The sequence below is a fragment of the Felis catus genome, chromosome E1, assembly GCF_018350175.1.
Source record: "Felis catus isolate Fca126 chromosome E1, F.catus_Fca126_mat1.0, whole genome shotgun sequence".
In the NCBI taxonomy this organism is placed as follows: Eukaryota; Metazoa; Chordata; class Mammalia; order Carnivora; family Felidae; genus Felis; species Felis catus.
Genome location: NC_058381.1, coordinates 15,156,858 through 15,173,020, shown reverse-complemented (window position 1 = coordinate 15,173,020; position 16,163 = coordinate 15,156,858). Strand labels below are relative to the sequence as shown.

Below are 16,163 nucleotides of genomic sequence, written 5' to 3'. Positions count from 1 at the left end.
AAAAGTAGAAAAAACTCAAATGTCCACCAACTGACAAAGATAAACAAAATATGGTATATCCGTATAACAGAATATTATTCACCTGTGAAAAGGATTCTTCAAGTATTAATACATGCCACAATGTAGATGAATCTTGAAAACATGTTAGGTGAAAGAAACCAGACCAAAAAAGGTCACATATTGTACAATTCCATTTGTATGAAATATCCAGAACAGGCAAATCCATATAGACAGAAAGTACACTCATGCTTGCCAGGAGCTGAATGGTGGGGAGCAATGGGGAGCGAATGACTGCTAATGGATACACGGTTTCTTTCTGGGGTAATGAAAATATTCTAGAATTAGACAGTGGGGACAGGTGCACAATTTTATGAATATACCGAAAACCAAAGAACTGTACATTTCATTATTTTAATTTTTATTAAAAAAAATTTTAACGTTTATTTATTTTTGAGAGAGAGGGTGTGTGAGCAAGAGAGGGCCACAAAGCAAAGAGGGAGACAGAGGATCTGAAGCAGACTTCGTGCTGTGAGCACAAAGCCCAACGTGGGGCTCAAACTCATGAACTTTGAGATCCTGACCTGAGCCGAAGTCAAGAGTCGGACGCTTAACCGACTGAGCCACCAGGTGTCCCGGAACTGTCTTTTTTTTTTACAATGTGAATTTCATCTCAATAAAAAAATCAACTAAGGCAACATAAACACTTAAGAGCAAATATAGTAAGTAATCCTGGGGTGGGTGGGGGAGAAAAAGGGATGAGAAAAACTACTAAAAATTAATAGAGGGAATAAAAACTAATGGGGCCACAGAAATTGCCTTCTACTATAAACAACTAGAAAACTGAACAAAAGATATAAAACAGTATCTTCAGACAACTGACAAATAGGCAACATAGGCCTAAGGACCATGACCCTTGAGGAAAAGGAAACAAATGAAGTCAACTCCACGACTGTCCCCCACAACTTACTGCTGAGTTTCTAAGCTGCAGCATACACATAGAGGAGTAACAGAAACAGGGCCCAATAGTCTCGCTCAATTGAAGAGATCAAGATTAGAATTTAGGAGGCCAAGGCAGCTACAATTTGTGGGGCAGAGGTACTGGAGAGAAGCAAGGTCTCCAAAAGAGATTTCTGGAGATCCATGAAGGGATTCCCCATGATTTTGGATGAGTACCAATGTGTATGGAGTAAAACTCCAAGAACACCCGAGATCAGAAAGCTGAGCAAGTCCCACAGGTCATATAAGGTTGGCAGCAGTTTGTGTTCCCACCAGCCAACTAGAGAGAACCTGTAATACATGGGAATTGGGTAGAGTCCCCAGAAGGTTATCAACCCAGCAGCAGAGGTTCATTAGCCCCAGAACAAAGGGTGCTATAGAGTTGCCATAACCACACTTAAAAGCAAGCCTTCAAAGGACCAAACTAACCCACAAGTTACTGAACTGCACACCAGAACACAACTCAATACTCTTTAACAAAACATAACAAAACCTATAAATAATGTAAAATTTAAAATTTCTAGCATGTAATAAAAATGATCATTCATGCAAAAAGAATGAATTATCCATAACCAGAAGAAAAATCAATCAATAGAAACAGACCTAGCAATAACACAGGTGATAAAATTAGTAACCAAAGACTATAAAACAGCATTTAAAAAATCTTATAATTACACTGGAGTATATAAAGGAAAATATGAACATAATAAGGAGAGAAGATACTAAACACCTCGATGGAACTTTCCAGAGATGAAAATCATAATATCTGAAATAAAAAAAATACACCGATGGAATGACTCTGTAAAACTGCAAAAGAAAACAATGATTTACATTAACAGAAATTAGACAAAATAAACACTTTCCCAGACAGACAAAAGCAGAATGCATTCACTGCCAATAGATCATTACTATAAGAAATGTTAAAGGAAATTCTTTAAGCACCATGAAAACAACACCAGATGGAAATCTGGATCTACGTCAAGTAACAGAGACTACCAGAAAAAGTATGTGAGTAAAATGTAAAAGATATTTTTGCTCATTTTGTAGTTTCTGTAAAAAAATAAAGTCTGTTTAGAACAAAATTAGCAACAAAGTAATGTATTTATAATACAGGTAAAGTTAAAACATATGACAAAAATACTACAAAGAATGAAGGGGAAAATGGAAGTGTAATGTGTGGTTCTTACACTATATGTAAAGTGATCTTAGTAGAAGACTAATGGTGACAGTAGACCATGGTAAGTCAGTGATGTACAGAGCAACCAATTAAAAAAAAAAAGAAAAAGAAAAAGTGTAGGGGCGCCTGGTTGGCTCAGTCATTAGAGCATGCAACCCTTGGTCTCGGGGTTGTAAGTTTGAGCTTCATGTTGGGTGTAGAGATTCCTTAAAAATAAATCTTAAAAAAAAAAAAAAAAATGTAGTTACTAAGCAAAGAGTGAAATAAACAAGCCCACTCAGGGTGCCTGGCTGGCTCAGCTGGTGGAGCATGAAGCATGCCACTCTTGACCTTAGGGTTAGGAGTTCAAGCCCTACGTTGGGTGTAGAGATTACTTAAGAAAAATAAAATCTGGGGCGCCTGGGTAGCTCAGTCAGTTGGGCATCCGACTGCGGCTCAGGTCACGATGTCACGTTTGTGAGTTCGAGCCCCACTTCAGGCTCTGTGCTGACAGGTTGGAGCCTGGAGCGTGCTTCAGATTCTGTGTATCCCTCTCTCTCTGCCCTTCCCCCGCTCGTGCTCTCTCTCTCAAAAATGAATAAATGTAAAAAAATATGTATTTTTTTTTAAATAAAAAAAAGCTTAAAGATGAAAAAAGACACCCATGCAAACACAAAGTCTGAGTAGCACTACTATCAGACAAAGTAGACTTTAGGAAAATATTACCATGAATTAAGAAGAACATTTCATAATGATAAGAAAGTCAATTAAGAAGATACAATAATCCTTGGGGCACCTGGATGGCTCCGTCAGTTAAGCATCTAACTCTTGGTTTTGGCTCAGGTCATCATCTCATGGTTTGTGGGTTTGAGCCCAACATCGGGCTCTGCGCTGACAGTGTGGAGACAGCTTGGGATTCTCTCTCTCCCCCTCTTCCCCCCCACCAAAATGTTTGAAGAGTGTTAAAAAAAAATATGTATATGTATATATGTTAACCCTAAATACATTTCATACCTAATTACAGAGCTTCTAAACTGTTTATATAAAGTAAAAACAGGTGGATGTTGAAGCAGAAAACTCAAAAATAATCATGAACACTACATATTCCTTTCAGGGTATCAACAGAGTTGCTTGTATGTATAGAAGTATCTATGTGTTTCCACTGTAAGGCCCAATTCTAAGTTCAGCTGTCTCTTTAGGTACATGACAACACTCCATCTGGCACACTCCCCTGGTCATCATTTGTATGCAGGTTCAATGTTCCTTGGACAAAAAGGTTTGTCAGTTTGCATTCTGATATCAATGCAGTGGCTCCCCTCTCCCCTAAGCCTAATATCTTAGATGAATTTCTTGTTGGTTTTCCATCTGCAAGCCAATACATTTTGCCCAACTTTCAATTATGTTCCACAAAATGTCCTGATCATTTGCCTTTTTATACAATTACAACCTATGTGAGTCATTTTGTTTTGACTAAGTATTTTAAGAATTCCAGATTTCTGAACTTCAGAAATTCTTCATGCTCAAAAAATATACAATCTTCTTGAAAAATGTCACGTGGCTTTATGCTAAAAGTTTGGATGTCTCTAATAAAGTTAACCGTGTCTCTGAATAACCCCTTCCACAAACAAAACAAAAAAACCCCAACCACAAAAAAATGGACCTGAAAGAGGAAATAAATAAATCCACAATTATAGTTGGAGATTTCCAAGACTCTTCTCTCAGTAATTGACAGTAGACAAAAAAGTTATTACAAATATACAAAGACTTGAACAACATAATCATTCAACCTACTGGACCTAACTGACATTTATAAAACACTCCACCCAAAAGCAGAATACAGATTCTTTTCAAGTTCACAACCATAAAACAAGTATTAAGACATCTGGAAAAACGAAGATCATAAAAAGTATATTTTCTGACTATAACAATTACTAGCAACTAATAACAAAAATATCTGGAAAACCCTCAAATATTTTAAAATTAAACAGCATACTTCTATTTTTTTTTTTAATTTTTTAATGTTTGTTTATTTTTGAGAGAGAGACAGAGCACAAGCAGGGGGAAGGGCAGAGGGAGAGGGAGACAGAATCTGAAGGAAGCTCCAGGCTCTGAGCTTTCAGCACAGAGCCCCACACGGGGTTCAAAACCACAAACCACAAGATCATGACCTGAGCTCAAGACAGACACTTAACTAACTGAGCTACCCAGGCACCCCTAAACAGCATACTTCTAAATAACATATGGGTAAAATAAAAACTCTCAAGGGAAATTAGAAAATATTTTTAACTGAATGAAAAGAACCCAACTTAATCAAAATTTGAGGGATGCAGCTTGAAGTAGTACTAAGAGGGAAATTTACAGTAGTGAATGCTTATATTTAAAAAGATCCCAAACTGATCTAACTTTTTACCTTAAACCAGAAAACTTTAAAGCAAATTATACCCAACTGTAAACAAAAGGAAAAATACTATAAGAGCATTTTGAAAACAAACAGAACAGAGAAAAATCAATGAAACCAAAGCTGGTTAAGATTAAAAAAAAAAAAAGGCAAACTACAAAATACCAAATGATATAATCAAGATTTTAAGGTAAGGACTATGTTTTCTGGACAATTACTGAAGTGCAAGATCACATTGGCTGGAGTAACCATGGAAATTAGTCTTGAGCAAATAGCCGTCCTCAGATAGGCAAGATAAAAGGGACTTTCTAGAGGCGCCTGGGTGGCTCAGTCGGTTGAGCGTCCGACTTCGGCTCAGGTCACGATCTCACGGTCCGTGAGTTCGAGCCCCACGTCGGGCTCTGTGCTGACAGCTCGGAGCCTGGAGCCTGCTTCCGATTCTGTGTCTCCCTCTCTCTCTGACCCTCCCCCGTTCATGCTCTGTCTCTCTCTGTCTCAAAAATAAATAAACGTTAAAAAAAAAAAAGGGACTTTCTAGAGTTAGGTAACAGCGTGAACCAAATCACAAAAGCTACACTGAGCATCTAGCTTGTACTCAAGATGAACCAACGAAGAAAACAGACGAACAGAAAGGAAGGCCATGGGCCAGAATGGGCTGGATCTGGGAGTAAAGTCAAACAGACTTGAGTAGGACAACTGTGAGGCTCAGTAAGCTCTTCGACTAATTGGCTCTAGGAACTGCCAGCTGCATGGTTTTTATCACAAAACACACCAGTTGTATTCTGCAGTTACCAGTGCTTTATTCCTGGAGGGGAGTAAGTCTGAATTCCCAAGAAGTACCACAGTCCTTTACGAATAACAGGAGCATTCTACATTCCTTTACAATAGCAGGTCCCTGGGCAGCTCAGTCGGTTAAGCATCCAACTCTTGATTTCAGCTCAGGTAATAATCTCACAGTTTGTGAGTTGGAGCCCCATGTCACGCTCCACACTTGGAGCTTGGAATTCTCTCTCCACCCCCCAACCCCTGCTCTCTTTCTCTCTCAAAATCAGTAAATAAAACACACACAAAAAAACAAACAAAAAAGCCTTAAAAAAAAAAAAAAAAGAATAGCCAGAGTTGCTGGGGATTCAGGGAGGCAGGAAAGAAAATGCCACAGTGACTACATGTGCTAGGTACCAAGGTTAAGAACTTTACACTCATTATGCCTTTAAGTCTTCATAAAAGAAACAAATTCAACTTCTACAACTTGCTCAACACACCTCATGACCCGAAACGAATGTGGAAAAATAAAAACTGATGTTAGGACAACAGGATTCTAGATATTTTCTAGGTCTTGTTAGTATTTTTACGGTAGCAAAACACTCTGTATGTTTTAATAATCGATTATGTCATTATACATTTATCCAAACCCACAGAATATATACCACCAAGATGGAACCCGAAAGTATACTATGGCTTTTGGATGATCATGATGCGTTAGTGTAGGTTTATTCTTGGTAAAAAACGTACCACTCTGGTGCGTGATGTTAACAGGGGAGGCTTGCATGTACGGGGACAGGGAGTTCATGAGAAGTCTGTCCCTCCCTCTCAATTTCACTATAAAACTAAAATTGTTTTAGTTTTAAAAAAATTTTTTTTAATTTAACATTTATTTATTTTTGAGAGAGAGGCATAGAGAGAGGGAGACATAGATTCTGAAGCAGGCTCCAGGCCCCGAGCTGTCAGCACAGAGCCCAACATGGGGCTCAAACTCATGAATCGTGAGATCATGACCCAAGTCGAAGTCAGATACTTTACTGACTGAGCCACCCAGGTGCCCTTTTTTGAATTGTTTTAAAAAATTAAGTCTAAAAATAAATAATGTGAAATAGAAGTCAAAACGAAACTCAAGAAAAAAAGAACAGAGAAATACATCTCCTGCCAGGCAAAGATGTTCTCTTGAGGTCTTTGCCTCAGGCTTTAGACTTCAAGTCATCCAGACATGCTGAAAGGGACACCTTGGTGAGGGAAGCAGGGACTGCAGTGTTGGGAAGGCAGTGAAAAGAGGCAGGAAGGCAGCAGGAAGGCCCTTCGAACCTGAAGCTAAGTAGGCTGCACGTTTTAAGTCAGACTATCTATGCCCATCTCTGTTTTTCCGGTTATGCCTGGCCCTTATGAAAGCCCTGCTTAAACGTCCCAGCCTTATTTTCTAGCTCCCACTGGGACCAAAGAGAAGGGTCCCTGCCTGCACGCTTGGGCTAGTGTGCTGCACACACCCAAAAGCAAGGATGGTGAGAGCACCTAAAGCGGCAGTGGTGGCAATGACTGCAAGAGTCCAATTTTAGAGGACAAGAACAGAGCCACAAGGTCCAGCCACCGCTCACCCTAATGGATACTTCCCTTCGATTATCAACCTTGGAAGTGTCACAAGAACGATTTTACCTTAACACACCTCAGGAAACAAATTCCAATATTCTACTACCTGATCAAAACCCGGATCCCTCTACTTGATGAGAGCAAACATTTACTGAACAATTTACTGAATAATTTAACTTATTACATTTGCTATTTCATTCTCACAATAAGCCCTCAGAGCTAGGTAATACATCAGTATTCCTGTTTTTTGTTTTTTCTTTTACATTTATTTATTTTTGAGAGACAGAGCACAAGGCGGGGAGGAGCAGAGATAGGAGACACAGAATCCAAAGCAGGGTCCAGGCTCTAAACTATCAGCACAGAGCCTGATGCAGGGCTCAAACCCACAAACTGTGAGATCATGGCCTGAGCTGAAGTCGGACGCTTAACTGACTGAGCCACCCAGGTGCCCCAGGTATTCTTGGTTTAATTTATTTTTGAAATGTTATTTAAACCCAAGTTAACATATAGTATAATAATGGTTTCAGGACAATTTAGTGATTCATCACTTACACAGAACACCTAGTGCCCACCCCCATTTAGCACATCTCCCCACCCAACACCCCTCCAAAATTCTCAGTTTGTTCTGTTTTTTTTTAGAGTCTCTTATGGTTTGCCTCCCATTTTTTTTTTAAAGTGTATTTACTTACGTACTCTCTACACCCAACATGGGACTCAAACTCACAACCCCGAGATCAAGAGTTCCATGTTCTACCGAGCCAGCCAGGCACCCCATCATTGGTATCCCCATTCTATAGAGAGAACTGAGGCCCAAAGTGGGTGACTTATCCAAGATCTCAACTAGTTATGTGACAGAGCTATGATCTGAACTCCAATCTGACTTCTAACCACTGTAGTAAATAGCCTCCCTAATCTCTGACATTACTCAGGCTCTCACCTCTCACACATCTACTCCCTTGATCCCTACAACTCAAGACCACTGGCCTCTTCTAGTCTCTTCCTACTCACTCCCCGCTTCCCCCAATAATCCAGGATCCCAATAGGGGCCAGCACTCTTGATTCTCCTGCATTCAATCCCTTACCACTCCACAACAGTCCTACAGCAAAACCCCAAAACCTGAACTACCAATAGAATATATCCACTTTGCCCATCCTGTCACTGAGTAGCTGAGTGCTTCTGGGAAGAACTCACACTCACAGCTGTCTTCTATTTTCTTGAAACCCACCTGGAGCACACAGTTTCTTCAAAAACTGTATCATACCCTCACCACTGTGACCAACTCAGGCAAAGCTGAAAAATTCAGTATTTGTTATAACTTCCCACTCAACCTTACATTCACATATATCCAGACCTTTTCTTTTAGGTTTAGAGGAGGGTTCCCTCTGCTTCCCCTTTACTCTGCCCCTACTCAACTCTGGGGAACGCTGCTCCATCACTTACTACGCTGGTCTAGTGCACCCTGAACTGCTCCTGGCTCCTTCCTAATTAGAACATTCTTCACTCAATACCATTTAAAAATACTGCCTTGACCTGCATCTCCCTCTAGGTGGCATCTCATGCCCTTCCTCTTTTTCTAGCTCTGGCAATTTGACGGTCCTTGCTGTCTCCACTCCCTCACTTCCCATAAAGCCTCACCCACTGCAATCTGGCTTCTATCCCCACTATTTCTGCAACAGCTCTTGCTAAGGTCACCAATGACGTCCTGACTGCCAAATCCAATGGATACTTTTCAGGCCTTATCTAACTGAAAGACTCTTAGGCAACTGACACTGTTAAATGCCCGCCCCAATTCCTGACATCCTTGGCTCCCATGACCCAGCACTCTCCCAGTCTGGCCATGCTGTTGCTCAGTGTATCCTATGGTTCCAAACCTGTCCCTCTGCTCTTCTCATTCCTTATCCTGTGAAATCTTGCTCGCTCTTGAGTTTTAAACCACCTCCTAAACCACCAGACTCCTAAACCTACATCATCAACCCAGATATCTTCTCCAAGCTTCAGACTGCAAAATATCTCCACTTGGACATCCTACAGGAGCCTCAAAGTTACCCCTGACTGCTCTCATTTTCTCACTTCATTTCTCTCTCTGAAGCTTCAAGCTCAAAGTATTTTATAGCAAATCTAAGAGATTATCAATTTAATAGGCATCACTAGGGTGGAAAAAACACACACACGTGTGTGTATACATTTATATATATACATACACACACACACTCATCTTGGAATTGAAAACAGAGAATATAAGAAGTGCCTGCCAAACAGCTCCATCTGGATATTCCTAGGAACCTCAAACTTTTTACATCCTGAACGAAATCCATTTATCTTCCCTCCTAAACCTGCTCTTCTTCCTGTACTCTTCCAGTTGGCAGTGCCGATATCCACCTAGTCAGCCATGCCAAAAATTGAGTAAAGTTATTTTCCTTTCCCTCTGGCGTCCCACCAAAATGAGGCTGCTGATTTCACCTGCTAACTACTCAGATCTACTCCTGTCTCCTCACTGCTCTCATCTCTATCATCAGGACTTCAGCAGAAATCCCCAAACTTCATCTCCTACCCAATTTCTCTAAACCCATCTTCCCCACAGCTACAAGAGTGAAGGACCTAACACAGAAAGCTGGGAAAATCATCCCCATGCTTAAGAACCTCGTAGGATTCTTTAGACACCTGGAAGGCTCAGTTGGTTAAGCATCTGACTCTTGATTTTGGCTCAAGTCATGATCTCACAGTTCATGAGATCGAGCCCCACATCAGGCTCTGTGCTGACAGCACAGAACCACTTGAGATTCTCTCTCCCCCTTTCTCTCAGCCCCTCTCCCGCTCACACGGGTGCAAGTGCTCTCTTTCAAAATAAATAAATAAACATTAAAAAAAAAAACCCTCACAGGATTCTTAACAAGCCATGCAATCCCCTCCATGATCTGGCTCTTGGTGATCTGTCTCGCCCCCATCTCCTAACAGTCCCTACTCCATAACTATACTCCAGTAAACCCTGAACTTGCACAGCTCCACACATTTCAGGCTAGTTACCTCTCCATACCTAAGGCTGAAGGAAGGCCCTCCCTCATCTACCTCATCACACATTACTTCTTCCAGGAAGACTCTCCTCTCCTTCTCCCAGACTGGGCTAGTCATTAACTTGAGTGTTCTCACAGATTCCCAAATAACACCATAGCTTTATAAACACTACACCCTAGTATAGTTCTCTTGTCTATGGATCTTGTCTCTCCAACTAGGTAGGTGAGCTCAAAGGTACATGCAGTGTGCACAGAGCCTTGAACGCAGTAGTTATCAATAAACACCAATGGAATGAATGAGTTATGGAATTCTTGTTAACTGACCCTTAGAGAGACCTGAAAAGGTAAACTCTCCCCTTGTACTATACTCAAAATGTGTAAGAAATTTTAAGAAATACTAAGGGGCTCATGGTTGACCTAGCCAGAAGAGCATGCGATTCTTGATCTCAAGGTGAACAGTCTGAGCCCCAAGTTGGGTATAGAGATTACTTACATAAAACATAAAAGCTAAGATACACAAATGTATCCTTAAAAGCACTGTTCGGAGCACAGCCTAGTAAGAACCTGAATTTCTCTTTTTGGCATTATTGATGTTCTTGAGAGCATCAGCCAAGACATTATGTGCACCTTTACGACACCATGGAAAGATAGCAGGAAGAACAAGGTGACGTTTTAAACCTCGCAGAAGCTTAGGTATGCACTGTTAACAAATTTCCAGATTATTTTTTAACTCCAGCTGCCTTCAGGTGGGTGTCTGGAAGCAACTGAAGGGGAAAATGAATACTAGTTATACTTGCTTTTTAACATACACACTGTTACTGGTTAAAAAATGAGCTATATGAATAGACAATAAGCCCCCTGGGAAGATGTAAAAAACGTCAAGTTTTGTCCCAATTAAAGAATCCCACTTCTACTCTTACCTTAACTCAGTCATCACACGGACAATCCCTACAGGGTATTCTCAGAAAGGAACTGAGTTGATTTGACACTCTAAGGTTCTATATCATAAAGCACAGAAACTGGTACACTGAGCCAAGCTGGGAAAAAAGGAGAGCAAACCAAGGGAAGAGTTCAAAAGGATAGGAGATGGATAGAGGACGTGAAGGAGGTTGGGGCTGACTGACTTATATACCTTGGTGAAGGTGGTGGAGCCAGAGGCCATCAGAATCTGACGCACGCGGTTGTGGAAACGCTGCATTGACTCATCATCCACTCGCAGGAAACACTGAGCTGTCCGCTCTTTAGTAACCTAAACCACAAGGTCAAGGTTAATTGGTCTCTGATACTGTTATGGGAGCAAGGACCAACTCTGACACCACAACCCCTCACTAAGCCCTACCACCCAACAAAGCTCAAATGACTGATAACGAAAAGGTGTGATGTTCCTCACCCTATGTATCCCGAAGGTATGGGGGTGGAAATGCTACTTCTAGCCCCTTTCCGGACTGTACCTCATTCTGTAGGTTCCAGACCCCATCCTTGTGAGTGAACTCCTCATAGCTGGTGCGGCATTTAGGCAGGATGCGGCACTCAAAGCCACACATGTTGAACAGCAGGTTGGGGTTGTCCTTACTGTACACAGATACGAAGCTGTTCTCCCACTGAACTGTAGTCACTGATCGTGGCAGACGGTTCTTGATGTCCCAGAACACTGCCCGACCCCTGCTCACAGGGAACATACGGTCACATTAGTCTCCTGGAACTTGAAGGAATTTCCCTCAGAAGGCCAGACTGACAATATCCTAACAGAGTACACTCCTCCCACACAGGACACAAAGTCATAAATTCCCTGTTTTCTGGGTCCCTCAGACCAATGTCCTTCCAGCTTCCACAGCCCCCAACTTAAACTCACAAGTTGACATCGTGCTTCATGAGGCGCATGCGGGCATCTCGGGGCCAGCACTTCTTGTTATTATAGCCAACGATATTTTCATTGTTGGGATCAGGATGCTCTGTCAGGTAACGCTGGATCAGGTCCCGAGCCTCATCTGCTGTGAACCTATACCAGCGAGATGTGTGGCTGAGACCCAAATAAACTGGAACCTCATGAGACCTACAGCTTTGTAGAACCCACCTCCAACCCCCATCCTACTCACGGGACTTCATTCCATTTTAGAGCCCCGATCCAGCAGCAGGAACCTTAGTTCCTCAACTAAGGAACAAAAGCTGTGTCCAGAGGCTGGGCATATGTCTTGATGCCCTGCAAAGATAAGACTCCAGGCAAGGTCCTCACCTGAAGAAAATATGTATGCGATCAATGTATCTGCAGAAGAGACGGATGGGGTGGGCAGCCTCGGTGGCTATATCCTGGAAACTGAGAAAGTCATTTGGCATCTGAGGGGGCCCAGCCATCTCACTGGCCCGATGTAATCCCAACACAAGCAAATCCATCACCAGGCCATAGTACTGCACAATGAATGAGGCAAACTGCAGACCTCTGATGATCCCGTAAGAATTTGTATGGTTCATGTCCTAGAAAGAAAAGATTTACAAACTCTTGGCAATTCTTAACCCAAGGCCATGTCTGAAGCCTCTCTGGGGGCTTATCCTCTTTTGTCCTCCCTTCAGCAAATCCTAACTCAGGGAGCCAGACACACCCCTTCCCCAATCCCTTGCTACCCTGCCCCTAAGACATACCTTATAGTTGATGACCACGTTGTTCTTGGCAGTCATGTAGTCGGCTATGTTGTGGTCTACGATGAGTCGCAGCAGCCTATTAAGCAGGGTCAAGTCGATCTTTTCATACATCTTTTCAAAGCGTGATTCCAGCATGACATTGCACTCACCCTCACTTGTCTCCCACACATCCTGCAGATTATTGATGCCTGAGAAGTAGTCAAGACAGGTGTCCAGCAGGTTAGAAATTCCCATCCCATAGTAGCTACCACAGTCCATAACCTCATCACACTGCCCTCCATTCACACGGGTGGACTGATAGGAGTGCCAGTGTTGCTCAGTTTCACGTCAATACTATTTCCTTGGCACTACGCAGCAAGAGTCAGCTACACCGCCTGGATGAGAACTTTAATGTAGAACTCAATTCACCTCAAATCAACCCAACTCACCTCAATTCCCAAGGGCAAACCCAGAAAAACTTTACCTTGGCACCACTTGTAAACAAGCAGAGGGGGTGGTTCTGTGTCAGCAGGCTTGATCCACGGTGGGAAAAGGCGGCGCTTGTCAGCTTCATACCACAGGTACTGGTCCAGGTAGGCGTCAGTGATCTTCTCCAGTGGCTCCACATCATAAACCGGCACCAAGTGGCTATAGAGATCCATGAACTCAATGCCCACCTGCAGAACAGGGAAGCTGGCTTACAAGGATCCACCAATCACTTACTACTACTCTTGGTAGCAACTCACTACTCTTGGTGCCATGAACGAATAGCAATAGACAAGTTGGGGGGGGAAGCATCTTACTCACTTCTTTAAAGGCTCTCTGAGTGAGGAGGTGACGTTTGATGCGGGACAATGCCTCATGGGGGTTGTCATAGGCTTGCTCGATCAGACCTAGCTCCTCCCTCTGAGACTGGTTTAACCGAGACTTCACACTGATAAGGAAACAGGAAAGATGAATGGAAAAACCAAGAAGGAAACCAAAACCAGAAACCACGGAAGCTAAACCTTCTTTCTTTGGACTGTGACAATGATGCTGTCCTTCCCGCTCTCACCTTCCCAAAGGAATCCACTCTCTACTCTTTACCTGTAAGCTTCTTTGAGCCGCTCCAAGGCCAAGATGAGCAACTTGGTATCATGCTTGTAGGAGAGTGGGGGGAACGGGATGGGTGAGAACCTCCGGCTCTCCAGCCAGTGCACAGTGGTGGTATACACTGCCACCGCCTCCTCTGCTGTGATGTACGGCCCATCCTGCAAAGGAGACATAATTAGCCCCCCAGTGTAGCCTAATCCCCACAGGACAAGGCATAGTCCCAATTCTGCGGTCTATTCTCCTGCCCACTCCCCACACCCAGCCCAGCCTAAGCTGCCCAACCTTCAGGTAGTTGTGCTGCCGCTCCTGTTCTGCCTTCAGGTAGAGCCGAGTGAGGCGGCCCAGGTTCTTTTTGCAAACAGTCTTGTCCACAGTGGCTCCACGGCGGATCCGTTCTCGGTTGTAGTGGGCAGTGTTAGTCCACCAATCAGCCTTGGCCTTCACATATCGAAGGATCATATTCTCTATGGGTGTTGGCAGCCCAGGTACCTGAAAGTGCAAAAGGCACAGTGAGAAAGTGACAGGAGCCACATAGCTCCCAAAGGGAGTCTGAGAATGATAATCTTTTTTTTTTTTTTAACATTTATTTATTTCTGAGACAGAAAGAGTGTGAGCGGGGGAGTGGCAAAGAGAAGGGAAGACACAGAAACTGAAGCAGGCTCCAGGCTCTGAGCTGTCAGCACAGAGCCTGAGGCAGGACTTGGAACACACAGACTGTGAGATCATGACCTAAGCTGATGTCAGACACTCAACCAACTAAGCAACCCAGGCACCGCTCCCCCCAAAGTTTTTTTTTTCTTTTAAGAGAGAGAAAGAGACAGACAGACAGAGAGTGGAAGAGGGAGAGAGAAGCCCAATGCAGGGCTCCATCCCACAACCCTGGTTCATGACCGGAGCTGAAACCCTAACCCTAGGAAAATGATGTTCCTGCCTTCTCAGAGTTGGGGTGACACCCACCTTCCAGGGAATGTTGGCCTTCCAGCAGCGCCAGGCTTCACTGAGGTGCTGCAGGATCGTCCGCGCCTTGTTCTGTTTAATTCCCTCAGGCATCATGTCCAGAATGTCATGCATCACAGCTGCCCGAAGCTCAAGGTCAAAATGTGACTCCACTCGCTGCTTTGTTACAGTCTTTGCCACCCCCTTAGAGTGTCGGCCTAGAAGTGAATTGATTAAAGGCAAGATTCATTGCTCTCAGTGAGTCTCTACCATCATGTCCCCTCATTAACCATGGGTACACTGAAATCAACAAGTATAAACAAAGTGTCCACACACCCAGCACATGCAAAAATGACAAGCTACCTCAGATAGTCACAACAATGCTTCTGAGAAATTTCCATCCTACAAATCCAAGATAGCCTCAAGGCCCCGGAGAGAAGCCCAAGAAACACAGTGCCAAGTCAGAATCACTGAAGAGCGGGACTTAGAGGCAATCCAGCAGAAAGGGATTCTCAGTCTCAAACAAGGGGAGGCAAGGGGAGGGGACATGATGGGAACATATGATCTACCCTTGAAGGGATTAAAAAAAAAAAAAAAAAATGTTGGACACAGAGAAAACCACTCACCTTCAAACTGTCGGGCCAGGAGGTTGCCTAGCCACCGCTCCAACAAAGGGGTGATGCCACGCATGAAAAACAGCCAGACCCGCCAGCCTGCAGCCCAGAAGCCACAGCCAGGGCCCTTCCCTACAGGGCCCTGTGGCCCCAAGCAGAAATCAAGAAAGTAAGTTAGCAATTCTTTTAGAGAGCAACTGAAAACTGGGCACAGGTAGGGTCATGGGAAACATATCAAAGACAATAAAAGGAAAAGAGGCAAAACTCCTGGACTTCAACATCTAAAATAGGTGAGAAATTCTAAGGTACAAACCAGTAACTGAAATTCCCTATTTAATGGTGGGCTTTTAGGGGAAGTGTTAAAGTACACACAGTGAGGGCAAGTAAGGACATACTTAAGGCCTCTCTCCAAACAGGTCCCTGGAAAAAGCCCTGACTAGACATAAAAATTAAAATGGATTGGAAAAAGTGCGTGCATGAGGGCAGGGTCCCACCGTGTTGAAGCGGTAATAGATGAGATGTTTCAGGTCCTTGCACATGCGAATCTGCCGCATCAGCTTGTACTTGTAGCGGTACATGCCCGTCAGCTGCCCCACATGGGCAAAGATATACTGCAACCCATCTGCCAGCTGCAACACAATTACCCCATCAGGCTTTAAGCTAGAGTCAGTTCCATGATGAGATCAGGCTTCACTCAGCTTCCCCCCTGGGGCAGGGATCAAGGATACCTAGCCTCACCTGGAAGGCATCCACATTGCCCAAGCGATACTGCACATGACTGTCTACCACCAGCTTAGTTAAACGCAGAACTTCTCGACAGAGATGGAAAGCATTCCCAAAACGAGATTTCTTTCTTTCCTGGAGAAGATACCAAAAATACAAAAAACATTAATTAGCAATGGTCCAAACTAGATGTACTCCTTCCCCAGAGGACAGAGCAAAACGAGTAACATCCCTCAAACCCAGAAGACCCTTAAGGTGAAAT

At 43.3% G+C, this 16,163-nt stretch overlaps 1 protein-coding gene across 1 annotated transcript in view; it reads right to left on the bottom strand.

Moving 5' to 3' along the window:
* Positions 1 to 16,163, bottom strand: part of PRPF8 (pre-mRNA processing factor 8) — a 31,757-nt gene that overhangs the window by 10,236 nt on the left and 5,358 nt on the right. The window contains exons 12-24 of the mRNA XM_003996419.4: positions 15,917 to 16,036; positions 15,673 to 15,807; positions 15,191 to 15,320; positions 14,586 to 14,782; positions 13,911 to 14,117; positions 13,623 to 13,786; positions 13,344 to 13,470; positions 13,021 to 13,213; positions 12,558 to 12,745; positions 12,154 to 12,392; positions 11,773 to 11,919; positions 11,372 to 11,582; positions 11,053 to 11,169 (exon numbers count right to left, since the gene is read on the bottom strand). Coding sequence (XP_003996468.1) covers positions 11,053 to 11,169; positions 11,372 to 11,582; positions 11,773 to 11,919; positions 12,154 to 12,392; positions 12,558 to 12,745; positions 13,021 to 13,213; positions 13,344 to 13,470; positions 13,623 to 13,786; positions 13,911 to 14,117; positions 14,586 to 14,782; positions 15,191 to 15,320; positions 15,673 to 15,807; positions 15,917 to 16,036 — 2,175 coding nt within the window. The remainder of the gene's footprint in view (positions 1 to 11,052; positions 11,170 to 11,371; positions 11,583 to 11,772; positions 11,920 to 12,153; positions 12,393 to 12,557; positions 12,746 to 13,020; positions 13,214 to 13,343; positions 13,471 to 13,622; positions 13,787 to 13,910; positions 14,118 to 14,585; positions 14,783 to 15,190; positions 15,321 to 15,672; positions 15,808 to 15,916; positions 16,037 to 16,163) is intronic.